At 49.0% G+C, this 15,422-nt stretch overlaps 2 protein-coding genes across 5 annotated transcripts in view; both read right to left on the bottom strand.

Annotated features, from left to right (window-relative positions):
- Nucleotides 1–2,991: 2,991 nt before the first annotated feature.
- On the bottom strand, nucleotides 2,992–11,980 carry SMAGP (small cell adhesion glycoprotein). Of its 4 annotated transcripts, none has more exons than XM_019511518.1 (4): nucleotides 11,860–11,980; nucleotides 5,468–5,566; nucleotides 4,212–4,295; nucleotides 2,992–3,467 (listed from the first exon to the last, which is right to left on the bottom strand). In XM_019511518.1, exons 2-4 carry the CDS (start codon nucleotides 5,499–5,501, stop codon nucleotides 3,292–3,294), a joined length of 294 nt encoding a protein of 97 aa, XP_019367063.1. In that variant the 5' UTR covers nucleotides 5,502–5,566; nucleotides 11,860–11,980; the 3' UTR covers nucleotides 2,992–3,291. The 4 variants fall into 4 exon arrangements, with proteins under 4 accessions (XP_019367063.1, XP_019367077.1, XP_019367072.1 ...); XM_019511532.1 differs by having other exon boundaries at nucleotides 4,212–4,289; nucleotides 11,860–11,975; XM_019511527.1 differs by lacking the exon at nucleotides 11,860–11,980 and adding an exon at nucleotides 9,812–10,419.
- A 162-nt stretch (nucleotides 11,981–12,142) lies between these two features.
- BIN2 (bridging integrator 2) overlaps nucleotides 12,143–15,422 on the bottom strand; it is a 31,993-nt gene continuing 28,713 nt past the window's right edge. The window contains exons 12-14 of the mRNA XM_019511504.1: nucleotides 15,069–15,143; nucleotides 14,378–14,473; nucleotides 12,143–13,205 (exon numbers count right to left, since the gene is read on the bottom strand). Coding sequence (XP_019367049.1) covers nucleotides 13,095–13,205; nucleotides 14,378–14,473; nucleotides 15,069–15,143 — 282 coding nt within the window. The 3' untranslated portion in view covers nucleotides 12,143–13,094. The remainder of the gene's footprint in view (nucleotides 13,206–14,377; nucleotides 14,474–15,068; nucleotides 15,144–15,422) is intronic.

Here is a 15,422-nt window from a genome sequence, read left to right as displayed (position 1 = left end):
TCCAACACACAGTAGTGGATTTAGAAAAAGGGGGAGGGTGGGGGGAGGGGGCTTCATTTGTGTAAGGAAAGACATCACATACTGTCAGCACTTCTCACCATGTAACTGCTTTAGTCATATTAACCTGAAGTTGCAGTTTAGACACATACTGGGTGGGGCATTCTCTTGATGCCCATCCCTTCAGGCACTTTGAGTCCTTTTGAACCATGTCATGGTAGCAGTGCCTCTATTCACCCGGGGTTAAATCATGAAATGAACATGAGCTAAGGAGCCCCACAGATCTTCTTTTTAATTCCACTGGAGTAAATACTGTAGCACTGTCTTTTTTGGCTTTATTAATCAGCTAGGTATGAATTTGGCTATGGGGGCGGGAAAGGGTTAGGAAAGAAACCTGGCTTCCACATCTAATCCATGCAGACCTGTCTCAACTCAATGGCCTGGCAGTAGGGTTGAGAGATGCATGTTGTGTTTCCTCTTCTATAGAATCTGTGGATAGAAAGCCAGTCATATTAATTTTTCCCTGGAGGGCCCATAGTCGGACATATAGGGCTTTTTTCCTTCCTGACTTCCTAGGAGAAGGGATCCCTTGAAGCACTCTGTGCTCACATTTGCTCTTCATTTCTCTCCAGGAAGGTATACAGCTAGAGTGTACCACGGGGCGTTCTTTTATACACTCCAAGGAATCTTGGACTTTGCACATTTAAGAATCTAATCAAAGCCGTGCTTTGGTGCCAGAAACACAATGCAACTCATGTTTAAACATTTCATTAAATGCTATCTAGACTTTTAAAAACTACAAGCTTAGCAACATTTTTGTTTCTGTTTTAGAGCAACCTGGTGTCTTGACAGCAAAATTCCTTAAGGGGATTTAGTCAGAACAGAGAGACAGGTGGTTTCCATCTGCACTGAGGTGTGTTGCAGTTGTCAGTCAGCACACAAATTTCCTTGCTCGTTTGGGTTGTTTTAGGAATGCATACTTAAAAAAAAAAAAAAACAAAACAAAACAAAAAAAAAAGGCTTGGGTACAGTGAAGTCTTATTAGGGTTAAGAAATATTTCAGGGATCCTCTATCTTTTGGGTTTTTGTTTTATGAAGAAAAAAATCAGATTTGAATATATTTTATCTTGAAGTTTCAGTTTAATCTAAGTCTGTGTATTGTGTATATGTTGTGTTTAACCATTTAACTGACTGTTATGGAAGTTCAGCATTAAGTCTTTCTCTCTGTACACACTGTGGTGCACTTAACTTGTGGATTTTTTATACTAAAAAAAAAAAGTAGAATAAAGACTATTTTGAAAATTTGAATAAAGTGCCAAAGTTGCATTAGACCTCACAAAACACTAGGCTATTGCACAGCTTTCTTCAAGGCCTGCTTCCTCTTGTTTGCCTTTTTTGCAAATTGCCTGTGTAGGTAGATCTTGTACAAGGGAAAACTAAACTTGAAATGGGAGTGACAGACTGGGGGGTGGGGGGGAGAGAACAGGACTTGCTGAGCCCTTCACAAAGCTTCGTATCCAAACTTGGTGAGAAAAATGAACAGAGAAAATGACGGACTGACTTGTGGCTGTCCCAAAACTGTGTTCTTGGTAAGCGAAGTAGGGTCAAATTAAAATACAAAGTGCAGTGCATTTGCAGAGTTTGACTCCGTTTGCTGGAAATGGTTGTGCTACCACAGAAGATGGGTTCACTGTAACCTCAGGGCACACTCAAGTCTTTTAGCCTGGTTCAGCCAAGACACTCAAATTTGGTTACTTTTATTATATTATTATAGTGCTGCTTAAGGGCCAAAGAATGCAGCTGCATTGTTTTAGAGTCTTGGGCAGCAGGGGGTATGCCTGTGCTGCAGTGATTGCAGCGTGATTAGGTCTTCCCAGGCTAGCTTACTGCTGCTGTTAGCCAGGCTAGCTAGATGAAAGGATCTGCCTGTGCACACTTCAATGTGTAGTGTATATAGTAGGCTTCAAGGGGCTGCTAGGCCATGCTGAAATTGGTGCTGCTGTGTCTTTGCCTTTGCCTGAGCTGGCATGAGTCTACCTTTCTTTGTGCATATGCATACATGGCTGTGTAGATATACCCAACAAGACACCTGTGAGGTGGAAAAGGCATTTTAACACAAGCAGAATGAAGGATAATGATAGCAGCCAGCTGAGTTGCACCATTTCTTCTGAAAAGAATGTCTTATCCTGGAGTTCGCTTCATCCATTTTAGAAAAGAATTGACACAAGGAATGAATTGAGAACAAACATTATGGGAGAACTGCCCTTGTTAACAAGTCCTGGGCAGGGTTTTGCCACAGAAGTCTGAGGGGCTCTGCCTGAGCATGGGGGTCTAGTCCGCTCGCTATCTAGTTGAAGGTGAAATAATGGTTTAGAGTTGGTTTTACTGATGTGGGCATCTCAACTCCACACCAATTTATACCTACCACTAGGTATTTATACCGCCAGGTGGCAGCAGTGCTCGCTTCTCACCAGCCCCTTGGGGAAGTGCTTTGGAAGTAACAAGAGGAGGGTTTGCTTTCAGAGCTTTCTGTGTTAAGGACAATGGGCTTTGTGCAGCAGGGTCTGATTAATAAGCAGGGCAGAGGCTCCCTTTGCTCAACCTTCCCTCCGCAATGCTGCTCAACCTTCCCTCCTCAAGGAAGAGACTGGCAACAGAGATTGCAACCACTTAAGGAGATTTTTTTTTTTTTTAGCCCTTGGAGTTAACTATCCCCTGTTTAGGAATCTAAATGCCATTGGGTTTTTGTCTCATTTGAGGGAAGTGGCGCAGTCCCAGGAGAAGGGCAGTGAAGGAAGTTCTGGGTTCTGCCCCCAACTCTGCTACTACCTTGCAACAACTTCTTGTCCTTTGAGCTTAAGTTTGGCAGGAGCAGAAATGATCTCACCCCATTGCACCCATAATCTGTGGATGCTACTTTAAGCGCATCAGTTTGGCCCTTAATCTATTCCACCATCCCTTGGAGCAACTGAGGAGAGAAACACAAACAAGCTGTACAGACATCTGGCCAATCAACTGTATTGCAAGTCATGGAAAAGGAAGTGCCAACCACCAGCTATCCCTGCTACTGGCAAGCATCCTCCTGCTCACCTCTCATTACAGTGGTGATACTGGCTTTCCATTAGCAGTCTGTGCAGTAGAACTATGATCAAGGCTAGTAGTCACCCATTACACTTTTCTTTCCTTGATCCAGTTAATAAATTGAGGAGGAGAAAAAGTCTTTCGAATCCAGAGTCTGGGAAGGTCTGGGCACATTGACATCAAAGCTGAGAACAGCTTAGAAGCTGAAAGGAATCAAATGAAATACTCTTCCTTTTCTCCTTTGGGAGGCACATTCTCCATCTGTACTGATGCATCAGGCTCTGTGTTTGATTGTTCATAGGTGAGGTAAGTGCCTTTATTCTTATATAGGTACACTATGATCACCATCAGGACGGTCAGGAGGGTGATGAAAACCACAGTGATGACACCTTCCGAGGAAGAGGGAAAAATTAGATGAAAGAAGGGTTGCACAGTTAATTCTTAGGTCCTTCTTACCATAGTTACCCTAAGCAGCTAAATTAAAATGAGTTGGGCTATCACTATGCTTTCATCTTATCCTTCGGATGCCCCTTAAAGAGGACTTGTGAAGGACTTGTGAGATATTAAAACTCCTCTCTCTGGAAGAGCTTAGTTGCTATCAGCTGGATAATTGTGACCTTGTTCCCATCTCTTAAGTTATCATCATCAAATCCTCACTGATATGAGCTGTCACTCCCAGCATATATATCTAAAAGCAATCTCTGAAGGGCTGTGTTAGGAACTGCTCAATTCAGGGGTTGCAATTAAGCCCGTTGCTGTAGCAGAAATATTAGTTTCTCCCCCTGGAATCAAGATGGTTTCTGCTGCACTGAATTTATAAGGAATTAAGGGAAGGGTGGGCAAAATGCAGCCCACCAGGCCACTCTATCTGGCCCGTGGGGCCCCTAAAAATTTAGAAAATTAATATTTATCTGCCTCTGGCTGCCTGTCATGCAGCCCTTGATGACTTGCCAAAACTCAGTAAGCGGCCCTCTGCCCAAAATAATGCCCACCCCTTGATTAAGGCCAGGAGTGCTTTACCCAGAAAGCACAGACTGGTGTCTAGCAGGCCAGTGTGGCTCAGAGACCAGAGTGATGGCCTATGCACTGCTTGGGATCAAGAAAGCCTTAAGTTTACAGTGGTAATAACACACTTGCAATGACAGCCACATTGACTTCCTCTTGGAGAGCTGGTGTATACATCCTCTTCATAAATGGGGTGGTTAGGTCCTCTTCCTCTTCATTGTGCCAGGTATTGAATGAAGAACAGAGGGGGAGGAGAGAAAGGAGAAGCATGTGAGTGAGGCTGTAATTGATCTTCAAGGTACTTAAAATGGACCCATCTTTGGAGGGGCTCAATTATAGTAGTGTATACTGGTCTCCCACTAGGACCCGCTTGCAACAAACCACTCTCAAAAGAGAGCGATGGCTGGAAACCAGGAAGCAACAGGCAGTTCAGGCCACCTCCTGGGGATGTCAGTGGCACAAAACGCCTATTAGGATCTCCAAGTTTTCCTCCATTTAAGACCATGGTGCTTGGTCCTCCAGGTGGGACAGGTTTAGCATTCAACATTATGAAACTGGGCTGTGTCCTGCATGGCACTGTATGGACAGCAGCAGCATCCAGGAAAACAGTAATGAGCAGCTCCGTTCTGAAGTCTTTTGTAGGCAGTAGGGGGGATGTTGCAGTGTAGACACCCCCCCTCCTTCTGCTGCAGCCACTGCTGTCTCCAGCTGATGTGGGCCCAGGGGGAGCCCTAGAGCTGCTCCAGTGGTGGCTGCAGAGGTGGTTGTGTGGGATGCCAACAGCAGTGGAGCTGCCAGGGTCCTCCTCCCTGTCCCTTGCTGGTGGGGAGCAGGCACTGCAAGGAAGAACTTGCACACCACCACCACCACTGTCTGAATGACGTAGGCATGAAGGGAGCCCCAGAGCTGCAGGGAGCAGCTGCGTGGGCAGCTGGGTTTGGCCAGGACAGCGATGGTGGCACTCAGGTTCCTCCTTCCAGCACCTGTTCCTGGTCAGCTGGGGACAGTTGGAAGAGTAGGGTGGCCAGGAAGTGCTGAAATCAGGTCTCCTGGATAAATTTGGTTTGAGGAATGGGTGAATCAGGTGTCTTTTCACATAGGTGAACTGCAGGAGGTATTTCACATGGCGGGGGGGGAGTGGGGGGAAACCCAGAAAACAACATAGATATAAGCTGCATGAGGCTGCTCATTTATATTAATGAGTTCGTTTGCATTCACACATCTCTCTACCATCAGGCTAATATTAACTCCTGTCTCCCCTGTTAGGGTGTTGGATTTTGTATCATACAAGATGCTTTTCTTTTGAGAGCTACAACACCAAGCCATGAATTATTGATTCCTGACTCGGCATATGCAATCTGTCAAGGTTTTGTCCATTTCATACCTGTATTTAATGGAAGTGCTGGATCAACTTCCATGACATCTGCTTGAGCTGTGCCACTGTGCTCTGTCTTTCAAATTGAAGTGTTAGTATCTTCAAGCACTACAGGAGGGAAGGGGGATGGAGGGAGAGAAAAAAGCAAGGAAAATAATATTAAATGAGAGAATTAACTTGTTGTTTATTCATGTTAAGCTACTGATTCCAGTGAGCTAAGTGTGGCAGGAACACGGGACTTGCCCTGCCGGAAAATAAAGCAAAAACTCAAATCTAATCTAGTGCAGACCTCACCTGAAATAGATAAGAAAGGCCATACCAAAAACATGCTAAGGCAAGCGGAGATTAGGGAAGCATTTGCTATTGTGCATCTTTAAGCCAGTCCTGCCCTGCCCGGAGGACAACATCCTGATACTTAAGTAGTGAAATAGGGAAACTGTGCATTTTTTTCCAATTGGTTCTTAGATTTCATTTAACGAGCCTGTAAAGAAATATATTCCTTCAAAAAGGCTTCCATGTAGCAACCAGTAAAATCCTGGTAAATGCTTCACAAGAAAATGCTTTTCTTTATGTCACCAAAGCAGACACATCAAGGCTACAATGTCCAGCTCTTAGATTTGGGCCATGCAGGGTCTGATTTGATGGTTACCAATTTCCCAGCTATGGAAATGCTCAGATGGGCATCCAAAACAGGAGGGAATTTGGAAAGTGTTGGCCAGCATGATTTGTCCCAGGTCACACAGGTTAGAGTTCCCAGGCCCAGACTCAAGTGACTAGACTTGAATATTCTCAATTTCCATTTGCCTTTTGACCAAACCTAGGCAGGGATTTCAATTATTCCCCCCCACCCCACCTTTTTTTTTTGGAAAATGCAGGTGTGTCCAAACTGGAATATGTCAGTTCCATCAAAACTTCACGAAGTCTTCTATAGTTGGAGGAGTTTGACCCACCCTTCCTGAATAGCCAGTATACCGGCCACTTTCCCCGTGCACAGATTATCTAGGTTCAACTTCTAAACCAGGGACGGCAGGGATTGAACAAGGTCTCCTGTATGTCCCAGGTGTGACATAACCTTTGGTCTATAGGCAGCTCGTCCTAGGTTGGGAAGTGTTAGTCTTGCCCCACTTTGCTTTTGTTTTCTGGTGGAATAGTCTTTGTCGTCCAGCTGTGGAACAAGGAAACATTTCTGAAGATCTCAACAAGTTTTATGGGGCAGGAAAACCAGTTCCTGCCCAGCTGTACTTTGTGCAGCAACCTCACAACAATGGGCTATTAATAGTCCACACCCAGAGAAGGATGCACATGTGGAGTATGTGTGTGTACGTGTGCAGTGGGAACGTGTGTGGTAGGAACATGGGAACTCAGGTGGGAATATGTGGACCCGGATAACACAATCACATCATTTGTCGTTATATTGTCGTAAATGGGCTCCTTTTTAGTAATTGTCCTGGGGACACTCAGCGAACACTGTTCATTTATTTCTAACGGTTCTTTTTCTCAGCGGACAATCCTGGAATGAAACAAGCCCCGATGTGCAAGGTGACTGGGTGAGTAGGCTCACCTGCCTTATCACATCTTGCTATGCTGTTTTGCCTTGTGCAGTCCAGGCGCCTGTGTCGTTTGGTGAAGTGGTTGCACCTAGGGTCCGCACTGCCCTTTGCCAAGTCTAGAAACCTGCTCAAAGGAACCAGCAAGCTGCTTGCTCCAAGACCAAAGTGCTGCAGTCTTGTCCTTCTGCAAAGACCCCTCCCAAACATTTTGCCAAATAACCACGCAATATGTTCCCATCTCCATAGTTTCAACAGCAGCTGCAGTGCAATTCAGGCAGGACCTTGTGTATTTTACTAGGCAGGGCTTTGCTGAAGGCACACAGACTTTGGAACAAGATGCACCATGCAAAAGCAGTTGCAATAACACAGCAACAGTTCCTTTCCCTTCCTCACCAGCGACCTGGTGGCTGTTCTGTCCAGAAACAGCCCACTGGGGAGCAGGCTTCAACAAAGCGGCTCAACACCAGCCCATCTAGGTCAGCGCAGTTGATCCTCTCAACAGCATTGTTCTTTGCATTTAAAAACACCTTGTTACATTAAGAGAGTCGTCTTAAGGCAACAAAGCAAGGCTCAACCATTGCATTATCTATTGAAATAGAAAATACTTTGGATCCAAATTCATTTTTGCTATTTACGCTCTAAGTTTGTGCTTCCCTCACTGAGAAGATACAGCCTTGCCTTTCCCAGCCTGCTGGCATGTTGTGCCCACCTGCCATTCCTTCATTTCCTATCCCAAAGCAGTGATTCTCAACTAGGGTGCCGGGGTACCCTGGAGTGCCATGAAATCCTTTTAGGGGTGCTGCAGGGCACCGAGCCGTATCAGTACAGAGAGATGTGCAAACATCTACGTGTGATTCATGAGATAAATCCAGCGATTTCAAATAGGAATCTGTGGGGTCAAATACATCCTACCCTGCTGGGGTCTTTCTGAGCTCTTTGCAACAGAAAAATTACTCTAGTATTTTTCCGTAGTCAAAAAATGGGTAAAAGCCTAAGAGCTGGCATGTTCCAAGGGGGCCCAAGTCCAACAAAACAGGGTGGGAGGGCCTTGAGTCTCAAAAGGTTGCAGGCCACTGACTTAATGCAGTGGGGACCAACCTCGTTGGCAGGCATGCCAGAAATTAGCCCTGCACCCTCCCCCAGTGCCATTCTGATCCCCTTCCCCTGCCCAATCTGCTGCTCTGCTTTCTGCTCCCTGCCCCATCTGAACTGTCCCATGTGCCACGTGCTGCACAGACGTTGCCTTTGCCACTCATGGTGTGCAGGCTGGTGGTTGGCTGCCCCTGCCCTAATGCTATTAAGCTAGAGCTATTAAGTGCCACCACGGTACAAATTGGCCTGTGCATCCATGAAACAACACCTCACGCTGGAGTGGCAGCTGAGCAGGGGGAAGCAGCTTGTGCGTGAGCAGTTGTTTCTCTCAGACCAGCACAGGCAGGGAGGGATAGAGCTTTCCCACCCCCTTCTCCTTTCCAAAATGTAGCAGTCAGCAGGTCCCAGCAGATGTGAAATGGGAAGTAACCCCTGCTGAAACACAGGGACGGCAGGTCCCTTCCCTGTGCCGCCAAAACAAAACAGGGCACTCTGACTCTGAGTCACAGATCACCCTAGCTTCCTGCAGCCACTCCCTAGGGTCCAGTAGCAATGGGCTTGATCTAGACAATGCAAATAAATGGGTTAGCTTCACTTAGTTATGGCAGTTTTACCGTCCTCCCCAGATCTCAGCTTTTATTGCTCTGCCCAGCAGCATGGGCTGGCACTGCAATGCTGAGCTGCAATCCCTGCAAAGGAGTTCCCTGAATCGCACCCAGAACCCCTGTCTGTTGAATACAAGATATGGACCTTGTGACGGTGATCCCTTTTGCAAATGCTAGTGCCTGAATTGTGGCTCTGACACTGGGTGAAGCTGCTGTAACGATGCTTGAATCCAGTTAGAGACCTTCTCCTAGTTTGACAGTCATAATGTGTCAGCTGGGGAAGTTCAGGCAGACAGCAAGTGACCAAGGAAGTCAGAGGGGGACAGGCTTTCCCAAGCTAATAGCTGCTTTTAAGCCAGGAGCATTTGTCTGCAGTCAGCCCAGCTGCACATAGGTCCTAAGGTGTAGTGTCCTAAGGCATAGCGTCTCCAGGGTGTCAGCTTCTAAATGGATGAAGGCTCACATTGAGAGTGAAAATTGGGTATTTCAACAGCCACCAGCAAACCACTCAGTATGATTAAGGCTAGCCCAGACCAGGGTATCCTGCATTGGAGAGGTTATATCACATCATTTCTACATAACCATAGCACGGCGCTGGGACCTGTCCAGCTGAGCACCGAAGCATGAGCACAAAACACAATATACAGCTACAACTGCCACTCGCCCAAGGAACAGAGTGACCCAGGAGTCACTGCAACCTGCCAAACACCGGTGTTGCAGCAAGAGACTGCAAAGAAGGAATAAACCTCAAACAGCAGCAATCAAAGTAAAGGTCCCAGTGCCTACAAAGGCAGAGGGAAGCCAGGTGCTGCCAAGTTCACCCTTCCTCACTGTACCTGGGTATCAAAGTGTGATGCCCTTAAGGCCTGGGAATAAAGAGTGATTGGATGTAATAAACTCAGCGAGGGGCCTCTGCAAAGAGTTTATGCTCCCAGCTTGCTGGCTACAGCATGAGCTGCCCTGGGAAGGTGGAGGGGTGGGGGAAGTATCAGAGACATATAAAGGATTCAGCTACAAAGCTGAACAGCTGAGAGGTGTTTACCCTGCCAGTGGGTTGGAAGCCAATGGGTCTCTGCACCGCTTCAGTCCCGTGTGGGGCTACTCACGTGCACGTGGGTTGGAAGGTCAGGTCCTGGCAGGACAAGCTGCTGACTGCTCTGGTCATCCAGCTGCCGGAGCTTGCAAGTCTAATGCTGTTCCTCTGCCCTCAGCGCTGATTGGGTGCATTTCCATGGTGACTCACTTCCCTGACACACCGCTGGGTATTTTCTTCTCTGCGTGTGCTTTTAAAGTGACACGGTGTGGCAGGGAAAGCCTCCAGTCTTGCTCCCTGGAGCTGCCCAGCACTGCCCAGCTCCCCTGGTCCAGGCCAATCCTCGGGCAATGAGGTGCAATGAGACCCAGGCAGGTTGTGCTTATCAAGGCTTTAGTGATGGGTGCTTTTGGGGCTCCACGCAGCAAGGGGTGAGGCGGACTGAACCCCTTCAGCACCCTGTCTCTTAGTGGCATGGCCAGCCTAGACTGAGAGGGATCCCTTCTGTGGATAGGAGTGCGAGGAGTGTTTCATCTCCCAGCCCACGTTACCATTGACCTTTGCCAAGAGCGTTATATTAAGGAAAGTGGTTGCTTATTTGTACTGCAATAGTAGCTAGGACCCCAGCAAGGGACCTCTAGTACTTACCTGGCAAGGGAGGTGGATTCTGGTCTAGGTGGTTTTACTGACCTGGCAGGGGAGATCCCCTTCTTCTTGGTGTGGTTGAGGGTGGAGACCTGTCCCTTGCACTGCGGGCAGGCTGACCCCTGCCAGAGTCTGTAATGCCTCCAATGGGAGGATTTCAGCTACACAATTTATGGTGGTGGGGGATTGCTCTCAGGCTTTCTCTATAGCTTGCTCCTTTGGCCTTTTGGTTTGGGGCAAGTGTGATTAGGGGGCATCTGAACTCCAAGGCCTCCGGGCTTGGGACTTGCATGGAGGATGCCTGCCATGGATTTGGGATTATCTGAAACCCCAGGACGAGGAGTCTGGGAGGGAGGACACTTGCCAGTGGTAGCACCACACCAACTTGAATGACAGCTCTGCTCAGTCAATAGAAGTCGGACCTGATTTGGCAGATTTGGGCTAAGACATGAAATTTCAAAAAAATCTGGTGCAACGCTCGCATTTCCTAAACCATCACAGAGGGAGGCTGCCTATAAGCTTCCAAGGCAGGAGATACTACAGCTTCTTGGAGCAGGGCCCCATTTGTATCTGGGTCCATGAAGGCAGTTTTCCTTAAGCGCTCCCGGAGATGACTGTTCTTCCGGCGTGGTTTAGCACCTGCCAAGGTGTTGGGGCCTAAAGCCCACTTTATGGCAACGGGAGGCGCCTCTCTAGCTTGCTCTTGTGGCCATATGGCTGAGAGCAGGTGAAACTTGGGGGTATCTGAGCCCCAAGTCTCCAGGTTTGGGCCTGCTCATCGGATGCCTGCCAAAAGACTTTGGAAACATCTGAAGCCCCCGGTGGGGTTAGGGTTAGGGTGAGCACGATTCTCCCTCACCTCTTCTTTCCCCATTCTGCAGACCCAGTCTTTCACTTCCTGGGGATGCCTGGATCACAATTCCCCGGTGCTTGCTAGAGGCTTTTCTGGACCCTGCCCCATTCCAGTCCAGAGGCAGGCCCCCGGTACGAGCCACAAAGAAGTCTTCAAACCAAGTGGGAGAGGACGGGTGAGCTGTGTTTTGCCTTCCCCCTCATCCCACTGCTGCCAACACATCGTACAAGTTCAACTGCAGGGAAGGGCTGAGGCTTGTGCACAGTTCGCAGAAGCCAGCACCAGGCAGGTTAAGGAGCCTGCTTTTCAGCGGCGTTCAGCAGCCAGCAGCTCGTGCTGGGGCGCAAGCAGTAAATGAGCAGTTTTGACGCTAGGCGGGTAATCAAATTCCACCTCCAGCGACCCTCTTCCCTCAGCTGCCTGCTGGCTTTCCTGGCTTTGTGGTCAGTCTTTTCCTAGCCACCCAGGTCACATCCCGGCGTGGGGCTGGGTTTGAAGCAGACCAACATGCCAGAAGGTCCCCACTGAGGCTGTGGGGCTACATGTGTTGTAAAGCAGACTGAAGTCAGAGCCACATGGAGAAGGAGCTGTGACAAGACCCCCACCCTGCCCCTTGTCCTTACCTGCCACCACCGACAGAGCCAAACAGTCCACACAGCACAAGGCAGCATGCAGGGTTTTCACCCCTCTCCCAGAGCCGCTGAGTTGATGGTGTCTGACTCTAGGCGTTCCCTTCTCTCCTCACCTTTCCAGTTTTGCTGCCTTAATGATAAAGGCACAGTCATCAGAAAGCCCTTTCCTGGTTAACTCTTTGTGGGCAGGTAAGAGATGAGGCAGAATCCACAAGCCTCTAGACCAGCAAGACCTTTTCGCACCCCAGGGGCCACACCACACGCAGAGGCTGGGGGGATTTAGCTTGGCATCTTTATTAATAAATCAGGGAGTGAAAATCAGGGTGAAAATGCACCCAGCAGGAGGCCACTGTGGGTTTAGTACCATCTCTTCTTGGTGCTCCTTCCCAGAGCTACAAGACGTCAAGGCCACTCACTAGGAACCAGCCCTTATCACACGCATTGGATTCGGTCACAGCTAAACTGGCATGCAGCAGAGAGAAGGTCGTGGTGGAGCTGAGAAACGAGAGCAGATCTCTTGTGTATTTGGCCCGAATGACCTGTATGCCCTGCAGCACGGCCAGAAAATCAGACCTGGATTCTCAGCCACAGAGGTCTGAGCAAGTCTCAACTCCACGAGTCCTCACCAAGAGCCATGGGCTGACCTGGCTTGCAAAGAGGAGACGTCACTGAAGCTGTACTCTAATATACGAAAGGCCCTGAAACCAGCAAAGCACTGAAGCCAATGTGCTTAAAACTAAGCCGGTGAGTAACCCCATATACTTCACCTGGTGTCATTTAATGTTAACCATGCGTGTCCTGCGCTTGAGCCAAAACTCAGGGGTGTTTTGAACAACAAGGAATCAAATGCTCCTTGTGCCAGTGTTTTCAACCACTGCTTCTGTTTATTTTCCCAAATCTCTTGTGACGGCAAATTCCTTCCTATTGACAGCACTGGGGATTGACATTTCAGTTGATTTTTAAGGGCGCTGGTAATGGGTCCCCCAGACTTGTACCCGAGCTTGTTCGTCGTCACACCAGCCCCATGAATTCCAACCTGCTCTTCATCTCTTATTGAGAGACAGAGTCTCACCCCCCGCCCCCCCACCCCGGTATCAGTTGGATGGTCTGAAGTTGCTGTGTGTGGCAATGCTATCTTTGGTACGGTGGCATAATGTTACGTGCTGTAAGATGCATAAGAAGGTCCCACTTCCTGCTGTACCCTAACCAACGCTGCTGCACTGGACTCAGTCCGAGGAAACCGGTTTGATGACGTCCCGGGGAAAAGTTCTTCTCTGTACTTGTCCAGGGTTCTTGTTCCAGTCACTCTCCTTGAAGCCCATCAACCATCCTTCCTCCTAGGAAGGAAAAGCAAGCTCATGTCAGGACTATTTTGGAAGCCAGGTGTCCTATATGCCATTCAGCCATGAGGCGAGCCCTTTCTCTCCATCGCACAGCAATCGCCCAGGTCAGGTCATGGATTTGATTCCCCCCGCTCTCCCATGAGCATCCGAACCACCAGCTTGCAAGGCATCCTGGAATGGAGCTTGCTCCTGCCGGGGCCGTTTCACCGTGTGTCACTCACACAGCCATTTAGGCCGAGTTGCAGTCAAGTCCCCACACAGACAAACCCTTACTCACTCCAAGATTGCAAGAGGATCGAGCCACATCCCAGGTGGGCGTTAGTCACCAACAGGAAATTCCCAAGACAACCTGGGTCCCCTCCCTCAGTTTATGGCCTAATTACAGCTCCCTAGAGCATATGCTGCCTGGAACAGGGTCATAACTAAGACTGCCAGAGCTGCCTGGATCATTGTCAAGTTATGAAGGGATCAGACGTCCTGATCTGAATGGAGCAGCTGCAGCCAAAGGCCCCAAGTCTCCTGCCTTGGAGCAATGGAGCATCCCTCGGGGTGAGAGTCGCAGGGGCTGGACTGGAAATCCCCAGGGAATGAGTGTGTGGCCCTAACAAACTGTGCAATAAGGGAAGCTGCTCTGAAAAGTCTCCCTTGGGAAGTTTTGCTGAAAACAGTCTGCAAAGTCCCCCACCCACCCTCCAGCCTGCCCCTAAAACTGAACCCTGTCCCAGTCCTAGCCAGCATCAGCCAGAGACAGAGCCAGCAGAGTAGAGTGGTATCTCAGAGGCCAGACTACTTGAGATAACTAAGGTGGGTGACTCAAGTTACTGGCAAAGCATACTCTAATGCCAGGTTTCCTTAGAGAAGTCTCCAGCGTGACATCTCCAGGCACAGATTCTGTAATAAGTCTGAAAGTGCACCACCACTGCCTCCTTCCCATTGCTCCGGCGATCACAGATGTCTCTCTGCTACCCTATGACTTCCCCGTTCTCACGCAGTTCTCGTCCAACAGCACGGAAACCGGCTTGAGCAGCCAGACTGAAGTGTCCCCAAGCTGCCCCCACCCACTCCAACCTAATGCTTGATCATGACTTCATTAGCTGAGTCTACGCAGTCATTCCTGTTGTGCTTCAATCATGCATCTGCCGCTGCAATGCACGCCCCCACCGTACCTGGGCCTGCGAGTCCGACACCACCAGAATGATCTCACCTTCCCCGAACTGCAGGTGGTTCTCGTCACCCGATGTGTGAGCTCGGATGGCTTGAGCCTGGCATGGGAAAGATGACACTAGTGAGGAGGTCCTCCACCCCATAACCCGCAGTTTGCATCCCTGGTAGCATCACTGGGGAGAGCTTGGAGGCGTACGGCATGTCACGGGGGCCATGTTCCAGACCCTCATATCCCACTGCAGGATGCAGCACACATGTCTGCAATCGGCCTGAGGGTGCTGGTAAGAACCACAGCTTTAAATTATGGAGGATATTGATGTCAGTGAAAAATGTGCCCCTGAAGGAGCATGTAGCCCATAGAACATATTTCCCTTAGCAGCGATGAAAAAGCCCCCAGCCAAGGTCCAGAATCTGGCCTTTGCCATTGAAGAGACCACCAAAAGGTGCTAGGGACCTCCTGGTTGGATTTGGCTTTTAGGAGCTGATAACATTGACCTGCTTAAAATGGATCAGTGCCAATGTAACAATGGCCCTGAAGAGCTTGGAGCAGACAACAGGCAAGGCAGAGGTGCGAGGGGAAGCAGAGGCACGGGGAGAAGAGACTTCCTAGGGACACACCGCTGGCCAGCGTGTAGAGCCCCGGGTCTCCTGACTCCCAGCCCGGCGTCACAGCAGAGGACCCCAGGGTCTTACCTTGAACAGGAAGCCTGAAGGCAGCTCACTGCCGCCACTGCTTGTTTTGCCATCAGGGGTGAAAGCAAGCACAACCTGAAATCAGAAGGACATTCAATGATCTTCCGGACAATAAATGGTTCTGAACAATCATGGGGGGGGGCGTGGGGGTGGATAGGTGTGCATGTGTAAGAAGCCCCAGTGATATAGCAGCAAAAGCCCTGGAGGCCCCATGGACAATTAAGCCGGGAAGTGCCAGGCTCTCATCTGCAGCAGTGACAAAGGATGGCCCTGCTGTTTGTTTGGACAACGGGGTTTTCCTGCCACACCTTACATGTCTGGCCAAACATAACAGGGTTTAGACAAAGGCAGAGG

The sequence above is a fragment of the Gavialis gangeticus genome, unplaced genomic scaffold (assembly GCF_001723915.1).
Source record: "Gavialis gangeticus isolate Ggan-Ray unplaced genomic scaffold, GavGan_comp1, whole genome shotgun sequence".
Classification (NCBI taxonomy): Eukaryota; Metazoa; Chordata; order Crocodylia; family Gavialidae; genus Gavialis; species Gavialis gangeticus.
The sequence above is the reverse complement of the archived record's forward strand: the minus strand, read 5'-3'. Positions and strand labels throughout refer to the sequence as shown.

Bases quoted from the DNA above. Each gene is read 5' to 3' on its own strand.
- SMAGP (XM_019511518.1), bottom strand. From the start codon at position 5,501: ATGGAAGTTGATCCAGCACTTCCATTAAATACAG. The intron at 4,296-5,467 runs GTATGAAATGGA...GGCACAATGAAG, and splicing joins AGCACTTCCATTAAATACAG to AGGAAGAGGACCTAACCACC. The intron at 3,468-4,211 runs GTGTGTTATTAC...CTTCCTCGGAAG, and splicing joins CAATGTGGCTGTCATTGCAA to GTGTCATCACTGTGGTTTTC.